Source organism: Cydia splendana, chromosome 6 (genome assembly GCF_910591565.1).
Source record: "Cydia splendana chromosome 6, ilCydSple1.2, whole genome shotgun sequence".
Taxonomy (NCBI): Eukaryota; Metazoa; Arthropoda; class Insecta; order Lepidoptera; family Tortricidae; genus Cydia; species Cydia splendana.
Window position 1 is genome coordinate 14697075 of NC_085965.1, and position 17485 is coordinate 14714559.

At 38.9% G+C, this 17485-nt stretch overlaps 1 protein-coding gene across 3 annotated transcripts in view; it reads left to right on the forward strand.

Moving 5' to 3' along the window:
- Window positions 1-17485, forward strand: part of LOC134791691 (protein eva-1-like) — a 117919-nt gene that overhangs the window by 74093 nt on the left and 26341 nt on the right. For all 3 annotated transcript variants that reach the window (XM_063762794.1, XM_063762792.1, XM_063762795.1), the window contains one exon: window positions 920-1012. In XM_063762794.1, coding sequence (XP_063618864.1) covers window positions 920-1012 — 93 coding nt within the window. The remainder of the gene's footprint in view (window positions 1-919; window positions 1013-17485) is intronic.

Below are 17485 nucleotides of genomic sequence, written 5' to 3' on the forward strand. Positions count from 1 at the left end.
ATGAATCTAATGACACCTCATACATTGTAATCCTTTAAACAGTGTAGGCAGTGCCAAATAATTAGACAATCGGTCATTGATACATACAAGGTTGGAACACTGGGAACGAGTAACCCGACAGATTCTAACCACGTTTTCCTGAGGTCATAGCTACTTACTTACTCCTCTGGCGCAGCGACCCAAAGTGTGTCTTGGCCTCCAACACGACTGCTCGCCACTGAGCCTGGTCATGTGCAGTTTCTCGCCAGTCTTCAACCTGGAGCTCGCGCAGATCAGTGTCCACCACATCCGCCCATCGATACAGTCTTAGGTCGACCGACCGGGCGGCGTGATGTCGGTTTTCCCTCAAACATCGGCCTTTAAAATCTGTCGGGTTAGTCGTTTCTCAACCTGAATAATTGAGCTCATACTAGACGAACTTTCGTAAATCCGTCTCTCCTGTACATACACACACTCAAAAAATATAACCCTCCTTAGTCAATCGGGTAGTAAAATCAATATTTGACTGAAGTCAATGAAATTAACAAGCTAAAAAAACAGCTTTCGTAAGTCAATTTTAAAACCACGTACGTCGTACCTACACATTGTACCCGTCACGAGAATAAATTCCGTGATATAACGTGACATTGAGATGTTCACGGTACCCAAAATAACTCTAAACGTGAGATTTCATTATAATAATAAAACCAGCAGCGTATAACAACGTCACGTCTTCCCAAAATTGTTTATATTCCTTCTTCCTCGTAAAACATATAGGCGTGCTCTTAAAATACAAAAAATAACGATACTACAAACCCCATTTCACCCCGAGTCTAAAATTAACGTTCAGTTTAAGTGTCAAGGAGTCCACTTGTGAGCTTAATCTTTAATGAAATTTGAGTCTTATAAAAGGTTGGTTAAAGAGGTTTTTTGGTTGCAGTGCCCCGAACGGTTTTGAAGGAGCGGTACGAGAGTGCTCCCGAGGAAGACGAGGTTGCTCACGACGCATCGGAGCTCGAACACGACGATGTCGGTGAGTGGTCTTTTAATTATTTTTGACGGCGTCGTTTTAGGCCGCGTAGACAAAATCACTGGGCCGTGAGGAATTTTAAGTTAAAAGTTGTGCGGTTAAAACTTGGAAGAAGTTAATTTAGGAAAATACTACAATTATAGGTTGGTAGTATTAGTGTATTATGTTACTTATTTCTCGTTATTTTGTGTAGTGGAAATTGCAGATTACAAATATTACTAAATATATAATCATCAAATTATTCAAATTCATTTTTGTATAGGTACTAATTCGATTAATGTTTTAATATTAGCAAAATATTTACAGCCATTTTTTACTTTTAAATATGTTATGATTTTAATTCTTAATTTACATAATAAATATGTATGAAAATGTATCCCAAAAGTTGAGTTCGTCAATTTCGTCATAACCGGTTACCAACTGAGTAGAAAACCAACGATTGTATCGTACCTAACTATAAATAAAATAACACCCTGTTATATATTGATAACAACAAAATACATGACTAATTTAAAAACCTAGTACTTACCGCTCTTAAGCATATTTTCCTTAATAATATAATGTGCCGAAAGGCAGAACTTAAAGCTAATAAAGCAAGATTATGAGGAGTCACGCGGTTCCTTGGGAGCCTTTTATCATTTAATCCACTTTTGCCCTGACGTGACGAAGTGTTGACGCGGGGCTTAGAGTAGGCAAGGGCGCGTGTACACGGTGCCGCCTCCGCGCCAACACCGCACTGCCGTCGCACGGGCTCGTGTACACGGTACCGCCTCCGCGCCGACACCACACCGCCGCCGCACTTCCGCGCTATGTACACGAGACGCGTAAAGCCCGCTGCCGCGCCGCCGCCGCGCTGCCGCATACATATTGCGAAGGTGCGGCGGCGGCACGGCGGCGGCGCGGCGGCGGCGCGGCGGCGGCGCTGCGGCGGCGCGGCGGCGGTGCGGTGTCGGCGCGGAGGCGGAGCGGTGTCGGCGCGGAGGCGAGCTTTACGCGTCTCGTGTACATAGCGCGGAGGTGCGGCGGCGGTGTGGTGCCGCCTCCGCGCCGACACCGCACTGCCACCGCACGGGCTCGTGTACACGGTACCACCTCCGCGTTGACACCGCACCGCCGCCGCACCTCCGCGCTATGTACACGAGACGCGTAAAACCCGCCGCCGCACCGCCGCCGCCGGCGCGGACGCGGTCTTTACGCGTCTCGTGTAAGCGCGGAGGTCCGGCGGCGGTGCGGTGTCGGCGCGGAGGCGGCACCGTGTACAGGCGCCCTAAGCACTAAAATAGACTAATTTTATATTGTATAAAGTCTATTTCACTTTAGTGGTTGTGGTTAAAATTTGGCGAATTATTATCATGTAGGCATGTGAAAAACTTGTGATTGCGACTATTTTATTGGTGTAAAAGATTATTTATCTTTTCAGTTGTGGTTAGAATTTTGTAAATGCATTTTAGCTGTTATTCTGTAGATTTATAAATATGAGAGGTACATTTTTATATGTATGTAATTAACGTATATTACGTTACGTACTTCAAAATCTTAGTAGGCACACGTCACAATTGATTTACATACAATAATAACATTGGGATCAGAGGTTACCTTATAGAGATGGGTAACTTACTCGTAGGTAAGTAAGTGTTTATAACACTAGAGTTAGACCAAGATAAGTCTGCAACTATTTTGATAGCATACGCAGTGCAAGTCTTATTTAATACGTCATAATTTCATAGAAGTTTGACTTCTAAAATGACACATTGCACTGCGTGTGCTATCAAAATCGTTGCAGACTTATCTTGGTCTAACTCTAAATCTGTCGTTTATAAGACTACCTATAGAGACAAGTTTAACCGTCTTAGATGGTTTTCGCGAAGAAAATATAGGTAGGTACATCAAACTAAAATTAGCTGAATTTGAAAAATGGTCACCATCCTTTAACAATTACGTTTCTTAGTTATACATAATCTAAGTTCGTACTTCGATGTGTAAGATGTTGCGTCATACTAATAATGGCACAGGATTATATAATAGTTCTCTAGTCACATTTGAAGAGCACACAAATTGACTAACGAGACCTACGACGACGGCTTAGCGTCAGTAACTAAGATATCTACAGTTGACAACGCTTTTACAAAGCCGTCTCTATTAGCTTAATATCCTTATAAGTTATCCTTTATATCCTTATAGCTAATCCCTATTAGCTTATTAGTATTCTTATCCCTATAAGTTACTTAGTTCTTAGTTCTTGTGACAACGCTCATCTTTGCGCGTCTGCAAATCATAGGTACAGTCTGCAAAACTATTAGGTTACCACCAAAAATAGCGGATATGCATCAAAAATAGCGGATCAGATTACGCGTCAAAAGTCTGTACCATTCTCTAACAGCTAAACAAAAACTATAGATATTTATGTCTCTATATGTGGAACAGTTGGACTGCAAAAAATACTTTTGAAAGCTTAGAGGATATAACCAACGGAGACGCCATGTCTAAAATTTTCGGTACAAAATAGTCTGCCGTTTTTTGCGGGGGAGGGGCACATCAAATGTATAGGTACGTCATGTCAGATAAACGTCAGTCCATACATATCCCATACAACCATTTCCAGTCGCCGTTACGACGCGGTGTTGACACATCTTGTGTCGACACCGTCTGTTTCGGTCACAATTCCAGTCGCAGAGTCGTCGCCGTGTCGACACAGTTACCAGAAATGGGGAAGGGTCGACACATGACACAAAGTGACATAAAGTGTGGTCGCCGTGTGCACACATTGTTTCGGGTTTGCGACTACTTTATGCCAAAATCATTCGTTCATTCGTTCATTTTGTTCCTGTCAAATGGAAACTGTCAGATGGAAAAATACTTAAATAAAAATAAGTGACATTAATACGCCATCTCTAAAACGGATTACAAGACGTAATTATATATTGTTTGCATTTATATTACAATATGACTTAAATTATTATGGGGAATTAAACTGCTCGAGTGATTTGATAAACTAAGTGTAATATAATCAACGCGCCACCACATTGTTTTAGTTTAGCCGGAAATGAAATTGTTTACTTCTCAGTGCCTGTGTTCATAACTATATTATTTGAAGCATTTTTAGTACTTCGATGCGTATACTATACTTAAATAACAGAAATAACGCTTTACATACTACGAAACTTGTTAATTATGATGTATAAATATGGTTTAAGGCTGAGAAATATTGCAGTCACAAAGTAGTTGCAATGTTTCGACTTTGTGTCGACTCTGTGTTGACACATGACACGCGCTGTCAAAAGTAATAACAAAGTTACTGGTATGTTACTGGATTTGCAAAATGGCTCCTTGTGTTGATTTGTTTTCAGATAGATATTCTCAAAGTGTAAAAATGCCGTGGTCAGAGATGGGCATTAATCGATTAACTGTTTATTCGACTAATTAATGGAATAAAAAAAGTTAATTCTCAAATTTTAATCGCGATTAGTTTAGTCGACCTAACATAGATTGAAATTGAATTAATCTGAATATTAATCGAATAAATTATCGATTAAATCTGGATTGAAAGTTGACAGGGGTCCATTTTTGTACGTAAAAATAATAGAAATGTCTTGCATGCAGATGGTAGCAAAACACTTTGTCATAAAAGTCGAGATGGGTGTCGATATATAGGTTTTAGGGAGTGCCGATTTCGAAAATAATGACCATTTTGGAATCCGAAATGGCAGCCATGCACTGTGTCATAAAAGTCGTCATTGATGTCGTTTTATACGTTTTAGGGGGCCCCAATTTTGAAAATGATGACCATTTTGGAATCCAAAATGGCGGCCATGCACTATGCCATAAAAGTCGTCATGGGTGTCGTTTTATAGGTTTTAGGGGGCGCAGATTTCGAAAATGATAACCATTTTGGATTCCAAGATGGCGGCCATGCACTATGTCATAAAAGTCGTCATGGATGTCGTTTTATAGGTTTTAGGGGGCCCCGATTTAGAAAATGATGACCATTTTGAAATCTAAAATGGCGGCCATGCACTATGTCATAAAAGTCGTCATGGGTGTCGTTTTATAGGTTTTGGGGGGCGCAGATTTAGAAAATGATAACCATTTTGGATTCCAAAATGGCGGCCATGCACTATGTCATAAAAGTCGTCATGGGTGTCGTTTTATAGGTTTTAGGGGGCGCAGATTTCGAAAATGATGACCATTTTGGATTCCAAGATGGCGGCCATGCACTATGTCATAAAAGTCGTCATGTATGTCGTTTTATAGGTTTTAGGGGGCCCCGCTTTCGAAAATGATGACCATTTTGGAATCCAAAATGGCGGCCATGCACTATGTCATAAAAGTCGTCATGGGTGTCGTTTTATAGGTTTTGGGGGGCGCAGATTTCGAAAATGATAACATTTTCAATTTAAAAATGGCGGCAATGCACTATGTCATAAAAGTCGTCATGGATATCGTTTTATAGGTTTTAGGGGGCGCAGATTTCGAAAATGATGACTATTTTGGATTCCAAGATGGCGGCCATGCACTATGTCATAAAAGTCGTCATGGATGTCGTTTTATAGGTTTTAGGGGGCGCAGATTTCGAAAATGATGACTATTTTGGATTCCACTTTTATGACAAAATACGTAGCCGCCATCTTGGATTATAAAATGATCATCGTTTTCGAATTCTGCACTCCCTAAAACCTATAAATCGACATCCGTGACGACGCAAGTTATCTTTATTTTCAGATCTAACAAATTGCTACAGAATACAAAGGACAAAAAAGAAGCGAGGAGGTAATGAAACAAGCAAAAATACAGATGATTCCTCGACGCAATTGGGTGATTCTTAAATTGTGTCCAGATTTTTTTTGTCATAAAAGTTTATATTTTTCACATATTATTATTACTCTCACAAGTTCCGTGACATTTCGACCATGTAATTTTTTAAGTAAATGTTTTTGTTTATCTATGAGGATCTCACTAGAATAGTATAATCAAGGTATGTTTATATTTGATGAATGAAATAGTAACGCAAAAAATATATATATGTCGGGAATTGTGGGCGTACCATACTATCGGCAGCACATCAGAACCTTCAATCGTGGATGACGAGGGCCTTCAATGAAATACGATGTTCAACTCACAATCTTTACTGCACAAGACTCATTACAAATCACAGCACGCGTTACGTTTCTTATCTTAAGCAAACTAGTGGATTAGACCCAGGAGCCGCCACAGACGTCATCTTCCCCCGTTCGTTCTCATCGTTCTCCTTCTGAAGATTGATTGACAGCATAACTTCAATTGTTCTGGACTTCAATTGTTTTAAGAGCGCACTCTATGACGTCTTGGCGGAACTGCGTCGAACGCCACTCAAGTGTACGTAACACCCTAGTTTGCTCTATTTGTCAAGGTTTGCATGACAAAACGCCTCTTGAAGGCGATAGATGGCACATTTCAGCCATTCTCCGACACGGCCAATCTGACATTGTACGGGTCCCTCCGTACGTTATCCATCCCCCTTTATGATTTTCACTGGTAGACTAGAGCGAAGATGAGATCTTCTTCTCCCAAAAGAGACTGTAGAGCGCAGCAGATCATCTGCACCACCACGGCATCCTGACATTGTATGCATCACTGCATACATCTGCGGACAGAATACAACAATCTGAGGTATCTAAGCTCATTGCTCGGCCTACCTGACCAAAGTAAGTTCCTCCATAACTTTTGGATACTGACAGGCAACTCAACTCAACTCTTTCAATAACACGCACATAGATCATTGTTGTGAATGAACAAGTTTAGCATCAGTAGCATCACGATATTCAATCAGGCCATATTTCAACGGAAATGGGGTAGAGATACATTTCGAACAATTCATTAAGAGACTTAAAATGCAACAGCGTGAAAATAATATCACCATAATCCAAACAGCGTGAAAATAATATCACCATAAAGATACAATACAAACTAGCTTTTAAATGAACCTCACCACAGAGATTCCCCTCAGTTGAAACACATCTTGTATTGAGTTCTCGAAAATAAATGGTTTTCCATATTTAACTGATTTTATGAACATTATCTGAGCACCTATTCTTTACTTAAACGTTTAGTATTCCCTAAAAGTTTAGTGTTCCCACTAATAGATTTTCTTATTTGATTTCATTGATACCTTGATCCAGATCTATTTGCCATTTTAATCATTACCTCAAAATGTTAGCTAGGATCACAGAAAACAGCGATGAAATTAGTTTATCCGTTTGAAAGATACTTGGCAGCACGCACACAATGGCCTCTCACCCAAGACGCGTGTATCATCTCCGTTATCTCATGGTTAAAATGTTTAGTAAGTTTGATTTAAACTAGTAGTTCGCCCCGAACTGAGAACTCGCGGTTCGCCAAAAAGTTAGATCAATTTAATGAACCTACTACTTAGTCGGCAAAGGATCGAAAACCGCATGTGATTTATTGCAAGGTCTGCGGAGCCCATCACAACACCATAGAGATTAAAATAAACTGTATCTGTGGTAAGCCGTTATCTTTCTTGTCAAATGTCAAATATCTATTTCCGAGCACTTTCATTTGATACCAAACTCGACCATACTTTCTTGCAAATAAGATGACCAGAAAAGCAAGACCCCTCACAAATAGCTTTCTAGCCTTTTAAGCTCTTCTAACTCAATAACACCTTGATCGAGCCTGCTCATAATTTAATGACTAAAATACAATGCCCTCAACTACACGTTTACCCAATTTCATTTAAATTAGAACAAATTTACTTAAGTTATTGTGTATCAAACTATCGGCAGCACATCAGAACCTTCAATCGTGGATGACGAGGGCCTTCAATGAAATACGATGTTCAACTCACAATCTTTACTGCACAAGACTCATTACAAATCACAGCACGCGTTACGTTTCTTATCTTAAGCAAACTAGTGGATTAGACCCAGGAGCCGCCACAGACGTCATCTTCCCCCGTTCGTTCTCATCGTTCTCCTTCTGAAGATTGATTGACAGCATAACTTCAATTGTTCTGGACTTCAATTGTTTTAAGAGCGCACTCTATGACGTCTTGGCGGAACTGCGTCGAACGCCACTCAAGTGTACGTAACACCCTAGTTTGCTCTATTTGTCAAGGTTTGCATGACAAAACGCCTCTTGAAGGCGATAGATGGCACATTTCAGCCATTCTCCGACATATATTTGTGTCTTATATTCCTGCCGAAGACTTTTATTTTACCTTTTCCTTCTACACAAGTTTGGCCAAGTAATAAGAATTTAGGGCTCTCAATTTTATTTTGACTTCTACAACAGTAAAGCTACGAGGACGAGGCCATGTTTTGGTATCGTTTTCGTATAAATTCGCAGTACCAAATTTAGTTAAGGTATCACATTGACACCATTCCGAAGTAAAAACATATAAACTTATTAAAATACTTTCTTTTAAACTCCTCTTCACGCTTAAACTGCTGAACAGTTTTAATTTAAATTTGGTACACATATATTTTGAGTCCCGAGACAGGATATAATAAGTTATCTCAAAAATCATCCTTTAAAGGTGTGAAATGAGGTGTAGGGGGGAATTCAGAATTGACTTCTTGAAGTTAATACTGTTTAAGTTTAGGTTTGAAGTCATGTTTTTTCATCATTTTTAACTAAATCAAAGATGTAGACCATCCGAAATTTCATATAAATCGGTTCAGCGGTTATTGATTTCCCGTACAAATTTCCACGCCACTTTTCACACCTTCAAAAGATGATTTTGGTTATAAGATCTATCCTATGTCCTGTTCCGGGACGCAAACTATTTCTATACCAAATTTCAACGAAATCGGTTCAGCGGTTAAGCGTCAAGAAGAGTTTCAAAAAAACCGGCCAAGTGCGAGTCGGACTCGCGTATTAAGGGTTCCGTACATTAAGTCCGACTCGCGCTTGACTGCACATTTCTAATAGGTTTTCCTGTCATCTATAGGTAAAGAACTATTTTGTGTATTCAGACGGACATACATACAGACGCACGAGTGATCCTATAAGGGTTCCGTTTTTTCCTTTTGAGGTACGGAACCCTAAAAAGATTTATTTTTATTTTGTGGAATGGTGTCAATGTGATATCTTAAATGGATTCAGCACCCCAGATTTATACGAAAACGATACCAAACACGGCCTAGCACCTTCACTGATATAGATATATCAAGATAAAATTGAGAGCCCTAAATAAACTTTCAAGAGCGGATATCTCAAAAACTATTCAACATATCGAAAAAATTGACTGAATAAACTTGTAACAAATTAAATTAACTTTCATTTTGTATAAGTGGCCATGTCGCTGAGATGCATAGTTTCCGAGATATAATCGAAAAACGGGAAAATGGGACCTTCAAAGCCCCCTCTCTCCCCCCCGCTCAAGGGCTACGGCCGGGGACTTTTGATATGTTCACCTCCTAACTTGTCAAACCGAGTTACGGAGTCAAAAATTGTGTTCCGAGCATTTCCCTCTACAACTTTTGGAGCATTCGTTGCCTGACCTAAGTAGCTTATTGCATTTCTTTAAAAACTTTCCTGTAAAAGGTTGACGGGTGTTGGGTGTTTATATGGTTTCGGTCGATTATTATCATTTGCATTGCCCATGATGACTTACTAGAATTACGAGCACACGAGACACTAATAGTAGTTTGACAAACCTTGGTTTTCAAGAGGTATTTTATATTGACATTTGCTGTCACAAATTTGCTGTCAGATTTAGTCGCAAACCATACGCAAAGTGCACACAAATGTGTCGACACCTTGTTACGGAAAAGTGTAGACACGGCGACGACACTTTGTTTCGAAACAATTCTAGACACATTGTGTGGACTCTGTTACGACACATCTGACATTTAGTTACCACTTTGTGATTCTGCGACTGGAATGGTTATATGGGATGGTTGACATGTGGTTGACCATTGGCCGCCTATTTTCGACAGAGGGGAACGCCTGTTAATGGCGGCTCCATTGTTAATTACTTCGAGTTTGAAAGCGAACTGCGCAGATCTCTAGTTGTAAAAGTATTCCAGGGTGGCAGATACTTTTTATCTGCTATTATTAATATTGAATAATTATAATACCTATAGTAACTTATCACAACGTTTTAACCCGTCGCATTATAAATATACCTACATGTTTAATTCAACCGAAGTTTCGTTAACCCTTTAATGCTCAAAAAAAAATTTCTATTTTTTTCTGCTTTTAAGCACAAAAATGAGTTCTTAGGGGTAATATAAAGTACAGAAAAATAATAAAAAAAATATTTTGTATATGATCTTCTAGAAAACATATGTTAAGAATACACAACATTGCCCAACTTTCACAATATCACTATTGGCAACCAATGTTGAGTACTCTCAACATTGCGCATGATTTAGAGATAATGAAGAAATAAAAATATTATAGTTTTTAATAAAAAGTTTCTATTGAGCGTCATGAAAAGAGTAGAAACCATTTGTTTTTGCTACTAGGCGAGACATAATATCAATTTTGAATATCTTCGTGTATCCTATTTTGCAATACGTTCAAGGTGTACACTGATTTTATATACTGAACTACAAGATGTGGAGGTATTGGATCTTGAAGCTTCCAAAAAACAGGGCCCAGCCCTGTTTATAGGTTTCCATACCCAAAGGGTAAAAACGGAACCCTATTACTAAGACTCCACCACAGTCTGTCACCAGGCTGTACTCGTATCTCATGAAAGTCATGAACCGTGGTAGCTATAGCTACACAGTTGAAAATTTCGCAGATGATGTATTTCTGTTGCCGCTGTAACAACAAATACTAAAAAGTACGGAACCCTCGTGGGCGAGTCCGCCTCGCACTTTTCTAGTTTCTTTTTAGCAGCTCCATTGCTAGTTGTGTTGTAGTCTTAATTTATTCAGAAGCATAGTCTGGAAAGACAAGCTACTGAAAAGTAGCTCCTGCTTGTCGCCGATACAACAACCAAACATTATTGACCGAAGCGTAGCGAAGGTCTACGTTTTGACTCGAGCAATTTGCTTTCGTATGTCCGGATGTTCTCCTCTACAGGTCGCAATTCTTAACTGATTCTCATGAAATTTTGTGACCAGATTCTATGACTAAATAATTTTTTTTTGTCAATCCGGTTTTTGGAAATTTTTAAAAATGGCGGAGTCGTGATACCTGTCGCCTAAACAAATAGACGTATTGATATCATAAGAGTTTTTTCTTTTTGAGACATGTTTACAGAGTTAATAGCAAAAAATGCAGAAAAAAATTAGCGCTGGTTTAGGCGGTATTTAGATATTTAGGTTTGTATTTCCGGATGTTCTCCTCTACAGGTCGCAATTCTTAACCGATTCTTATGAAAATTTGTGACCAGATTCTATGACTAAATAAAAATTTTTTGTCAATCCGGTTTTTGGAATTTTTTTAAAATGGCGGGGTCGTGATACCTGTCGCCTAAACAAATAGTCGTATCGATATCATAAGAGTTTTTTCTTTTTGAGACATGTTTACAGAGTTAACAGCAAAAAATGCAGAAAAAAATTATCGCTGGTTTAGGCGGTATTTAGATATTTAGTTTTGTATTTCCGGATGTTCTCCTCTACAGGTCGCAATTCTTAACCGATTTTCATGAAATTTTGTGACCAGATTCTATGACTAAATAAAATTTTTTTGTCAATCCGGTTTTTGGAATTTTTTTAAAATGGCGGAGTCGTGATACCTAGCGCTTGAACAAATAATCGTATCGATATCATAAGAGTTTTTTCTTTTTGATATATGTTTATAGATTAAATGTCCAAAAATTCAGAAAATTTGTATCGCTGGTTTTGGCAGTATTTAGATATTTTGTTTTTACTTGAGAATGAGTAGCTTTAGTAAGAACTATCATGGCGTATTTTGCAAACGTTCGCTTTTTTTTGTTTGCATCGGGAGGTCCCTGGTTCCATCCCCAGTAATTGTATGCTGCTACACAACTTTTTGTATTTTTTTATACTTAAATTTCGTATCAATTGTTGTTTTTTATTTTATTATTTTATTTTGAAAAAATGAAAAAAATCGTATTTTTTATTTATCAAGCGCGGGCTAAGCGTATTCGTTTAATTTTTGCAAGAGATGATGGCTTTTTGCGCTTTAAAGAAAATTTGATTCTTGAATATACGGCGCCATACCTTTGGCCTCTATGCTCGTCTAGATGGCGACACCATTTTATATTTAACAATTTTTACTCATATCAGTAAAAGAACATGGGTCAAAATCATATGGCGTTCTAAAAATAAAAAAAATCATTTATCCATACATTTATTGATATTTTTTATTCATTTTCTTTTTAATCCTGTATCGAAAGATGGCAGTAAATTTACAGCACTGATTTACAGTGACTACAAAATTTAGTACGACAATAACTCTCTACTATAGGGACCGTGCGCGTTGGAGGGTCTGCCATCTTGTGGTCTGAATCGGAAACATGTACATTGCCAAAGCAAGTTCTACCATCTACCGTTCTTGTAGGTACGTTTCCTTATGCATAGCAAAAAGAATAGATAGTATAGAGGGGTCCTGTTATTGTAAATTTTGTAGTCACTGTAAATTTACTGCCATCTTTCGACACACGACTAAAACTCAAAATGAAAACGTATATAGTTATCAAAAAATGTATATATATGGATAAATGATTTTATTATTTTTATATCATTTTGATCCATGTTCATTCACTGATAGCTATGTGTTCAAATTGTTAAATATGAAACGGTGTCGTCACGCCATCTAGCCGAGGATAGGCTAAAGGTGTGTGCGGGATCTATTCGAGAATGACTTTTACTTGAATTCCGAGGCACGTTTTTTCCTTAGTCTTTATCCGTCTTATACGAAGTTACATATGTCTTTGTGCATAGTATAGGTTCTGTCATCTTGTGGGCTACATCGGAAGCATAAACGTCACATTTACGCCTCACGCCAAAAATCTGACGGCTCCTATGCCGCCCCCTATAGTTCACGCACGCCCCATATAGGGACCGTGCGCGTTGGAGGGCCTGCCATCTTGTGGCCTGAATCGGAAACATATGTGCACATGTACATTGCCAAAGCAAGTGCTACCATCAACCGTTCTCGTAGGTACGTTTTCTTGTGCATAGTAGGTTCTGCCATCTTGTGGGCTACATCGGAATCATAAACTACACATCTACGCTTCGCGCCAAAGATCTGACGGCTCCTGTGCTGCCCCCTATAGTTCATGCACGTCCCCTATACAATCTATTCTCTTTAGAATTTAGATTAGTTAGATATTTAAATTCTTACTCGACTAAAATTAAAAGCATGAAACTCCTTCTATTGCGACTCGAGGAGGAACAAAGACTGAAAAGACTGGCAAACCAAACGCGCACGAAGCTTCTCAGTTGCAGTTTACAGGCTAATTAAAAGGTAATGTTGGTTCCCTAACATAAGTAGAGTTAGACCAAGAAAAGTCTGCAGAGATTTTGACACTGGCACAAATAACATTGGCACTGCGTGTGCTGTCAAAATCTCTGCAGACTTTTCTTGGTCTAACTCTATCCACTTTTCTATACAATTAGTATGGCGACGTGGATACTTAAGTTGGGGCACCGACCGTACACTGACATCGGAATGATATTTTTATCATGTCATTTAGTAGTCATCGTGCGTCTCGCTTGCGCCAATACATGTACGGAGTAGAACCAGCGAAATGCACGATAACTAAATGACATCAGTTAGACGTCATTCTGATATCAGTGTACGTTTGAATTGGCCTGTTACCCAAAAATTGTTTCGTATGTCCATCTGTTCTACTCTACTGGTCGCATTTCTAAACCAATTCCTGAATTTTGTAAGCAGGTTCGATAGTTAGGGTTTTAATTGTCAAATTAGATTCTCTAAATTCTTCTAAACAACGAAGCCATACATTTACTCAGTTTTAAGCTCAGCTCGCGAGGTCTACAGCTCACAGAGCCACTAGTTTACTTTTATCTATAAAATCTGGATATCCAAAGAAGTTTGTAAACCTCATTCGCCAATTCCACGATGGTATGAAAGAGCAGGTTCAACAGGAAAACGAACTCTTTGAGTTTGAGTGAAGCAGGGATGTGTCATGGCACCCACACTAACTATTTGCCATATACATGCTTCGCAGTGGAGACAACTAAATGTGAGGGGCCTGAGAAAGGTGTCTTAAAGGTTCAGGGCGAAGTCTAAAGTGCGACGAGTCTCCACATTAGAGATACTCTATGCTGACGACGTATGCCTTATGTCTGGCAGTATGGCGCATCTCCAAAGCTACGTTGATGCATTAAACCGCTCTTGCCAACAATTCGGGCTGGTAATAAGTATTTCCAAGACACAAATCCGCAACAACCACCCTGTGGAGTTGAATCTGATTCAAAACCACTGAATCTAGATGGGAAACCACTAGATGAAGTGTTATTTTAAATATCTTGGGATCCCTATACGACATGACAACACCCTGGCTTCAGAAATACCATCTCGCATCGCCAAAGCCGCTCCCATGATATCAAGTTTGAGACTAAGATAAGCATCTATAAGGCCGTAATAATCCCAGTCCTGTATGGCGCAGAGACACGATACCTGTACAAGCCAGATATCAAAAGACTAGACACGCACCACCTAAGATGTCTAATGTTTAGGTACTCAGAATTAAATGGCAGGACCGTATTCCAAACTCTGAGGTTCTGCGTCGTTCCGGGATGTACGGCATGGAGGCACTATTGATGCAGCGTCAGCTGAGGTGGTGTGGGCATGTTCTTCGGATGGACGATCGCCGCCTGCCTAAAGCTATATTCTACTCAGAATTAGCAGAGGGCAAACGGAAGCACGGCGGACATGCTCAAGCGTCACCTAAACGTGTGTGATATCGATCCTGCACGTTGGGATGGGAAGAGCTCGCTGCAAAACGGTCATCTTGGCTGTCCACCACCTTTGAATTCATCAAGTCGTGGATGTTGCATCTTCCTTTATATTAACCTTATCTTCGCACTGTTAAAATTACTTAACAGACTAACAAGAATGTACTTTATTCATAGCGTAGCAGTGTTAAGAATGCTCAACATGCGTTACACTAAGTATATTTCTAAGAATCTCGCAATGTTGAGCATTCTCAACACGCATAATGGGAACCCAGTCCTGTGTTAATTAGGCTTCTATTGTGTTATAAAAACATAAAAACACAAAGCACACACCCTCAAGAACACATTGTAATAGTATTTCAATCGACATTACAGGTATAAATATTTTTTAATTAACTTGCGTCCTGAGGTCAATTGCTGTCGTGGCACCATTTTGCCATTAACTGTCAAAATACGTGCGCCTGGGCAATAATCTCACTCGTCGAAGATGCGTTAGGTTTTAAAGTATCATTTCATTAAAAAAAGTACTGAGTTTAAGTGAAAATTACGTTGCAATATTTTTTTGATTCTAATGTTGGGCATACTTAACATTGCGAATTAAAGGGTTAAGGTATCTGATATGATCCTGTTATGCTGTTACCTATATTTATGTTATAAAACGGGCCGTTAGTTAAACAATATAAATGTACCCCGAACTTGGAACATAAGCTCAAAGAGAATGCTAAAGTGCTTGCGTCGTCTGAGAGATGAGTACAGATTACATACATGCTTCTCATTGTATTATAAACTGGAACCTTGGAAATGATAGGTATATCATTAGCCGAAAAGACAACAGTTAAAGTGAGCGACTCGACGCTTTGCTGGAATTGATCTTTTTTATCCGAAATATATATAAACCTGTGCTTAAAGCATACCTTTGTAGTTTGGAACTGAGCCGAACTCCTATTTTCTTGATAATCAGAACAGAAGTGATAATTACGAACGTGGCCTAGTTAGCGAAGTAAATACACTGAATTCCTCCATCTAAAGCCACTCTTATATACTTATGTCAAAGTCATATGTTGATTAAATTGGCAACTTGCGTCTGGCTTCCACACATTCCGCTACACGTGAGAGGTTGAGTGAGAACCTCGTCTGGAGTTTTACGTGGTCTCGGCACGTATTTAAGTAGGTACCTAGTGTAGTTGTTTACTACGGTGCAGAAAAATTTGAAACCTTGCCAGGAGAAAACGTAAAAATGTACCTATTGTTACTCGTAACAAAGATTTAGCGTTTGACGTTATCAAGAATTATAATCAAATAATAAATAAATATCACATAGGAGACATCCATAACCTAGGAACAAAATTTATTCTTCTTCTTCTTCCTCGCGTTATCCCGGCCCCGTTATTTTGCCACGGCCCATGCCTGGGTCCGCTTGACAACTAATCCCATGAATTGACGTAGGCACTAGTTTTTACGAAAGCGACTGCCATCTGACCTTCCAAACCGGAGAGGAAACTAGGCCTTATTAGGATTAGTCCGGTTTCCTCACGATGCTTTCTTTCACCGAAAAGCAACTGGTAAATATATATAAAAAATAAGTTCCGAAAAACTCATTGGTACGAGCCGGGGTTTAATATCCGTGATAAACCCACAAATAAATGTCCTTAGGCTACTATAGGATTTGAACCCGGGACTGTTTGTTAGCAGGATATAATTATAATGATAAACCAATATCAGGTTCCATTCAAATCCTATATTAGTCCATCAGGATAAGCACCTGTATTATTTATTAAATTCAATCAATGTACTTAAACCAGGTTTCATAATTATTTTTTAATAACGATAACTCATTGTGCTCCCTTATGAGAGCAACGGAGTTGACAGCAGTTGCCGTGGCCGAAGTCGGCCGTGGAGTTATTATGTTTGATAATGTTTTGCAACTACATAATTCCACAAATAGCAGTAGATGTTGCCTCATCGTAAAACCATACATTACAAACTTCGAAACGACTACAGCCACTGAAGACAATACAGACCCGAGTAATTTCATCCGCAGAGTTTATTGCGGGTAGCACACCTTTATTGCCTCACCGTAAAACTCCTCGCTTCGACCTGAAGCGATTTACTGGATTGCTGTCTGTAAAACATCAATGAGTTTATAGTTTACCAGGTTACTTAAGATACTTGCTGTTTTTCTTAAGGTTTATCGGGAACTAAGTAATGAGGTCCAAAAATACATAATGGAGACTGATTAGATAATGGCTAGTTTGTAATAATTGTCCGTTGAATAGTTACATTAGGTAAAATATTGAATGAATGAATGAATGAATGAATGAACGTTTATGAATGAATGAATGAATGAACGTTTATTCACAAGAACATATGGTACAGTACAGTGGATGTTATAAATTTACAATGTTGACCCTTAATACGTTCTGCCATATGGCATGTGAAAATTGTTTTTCCATGACATGACAAAGCCATGTATGTGAACATTAACTGCGTGCATGCAAGATCTTAAGTACTAAGCATATTATGCTAATGTAATTCTTTAATATCTAAATAGTAAATGTTGCAAGTCATGCATATTATTATTAAGTACATTAAATTTCAAATTACAATTGTCGAATGTCAACGGTTCTAT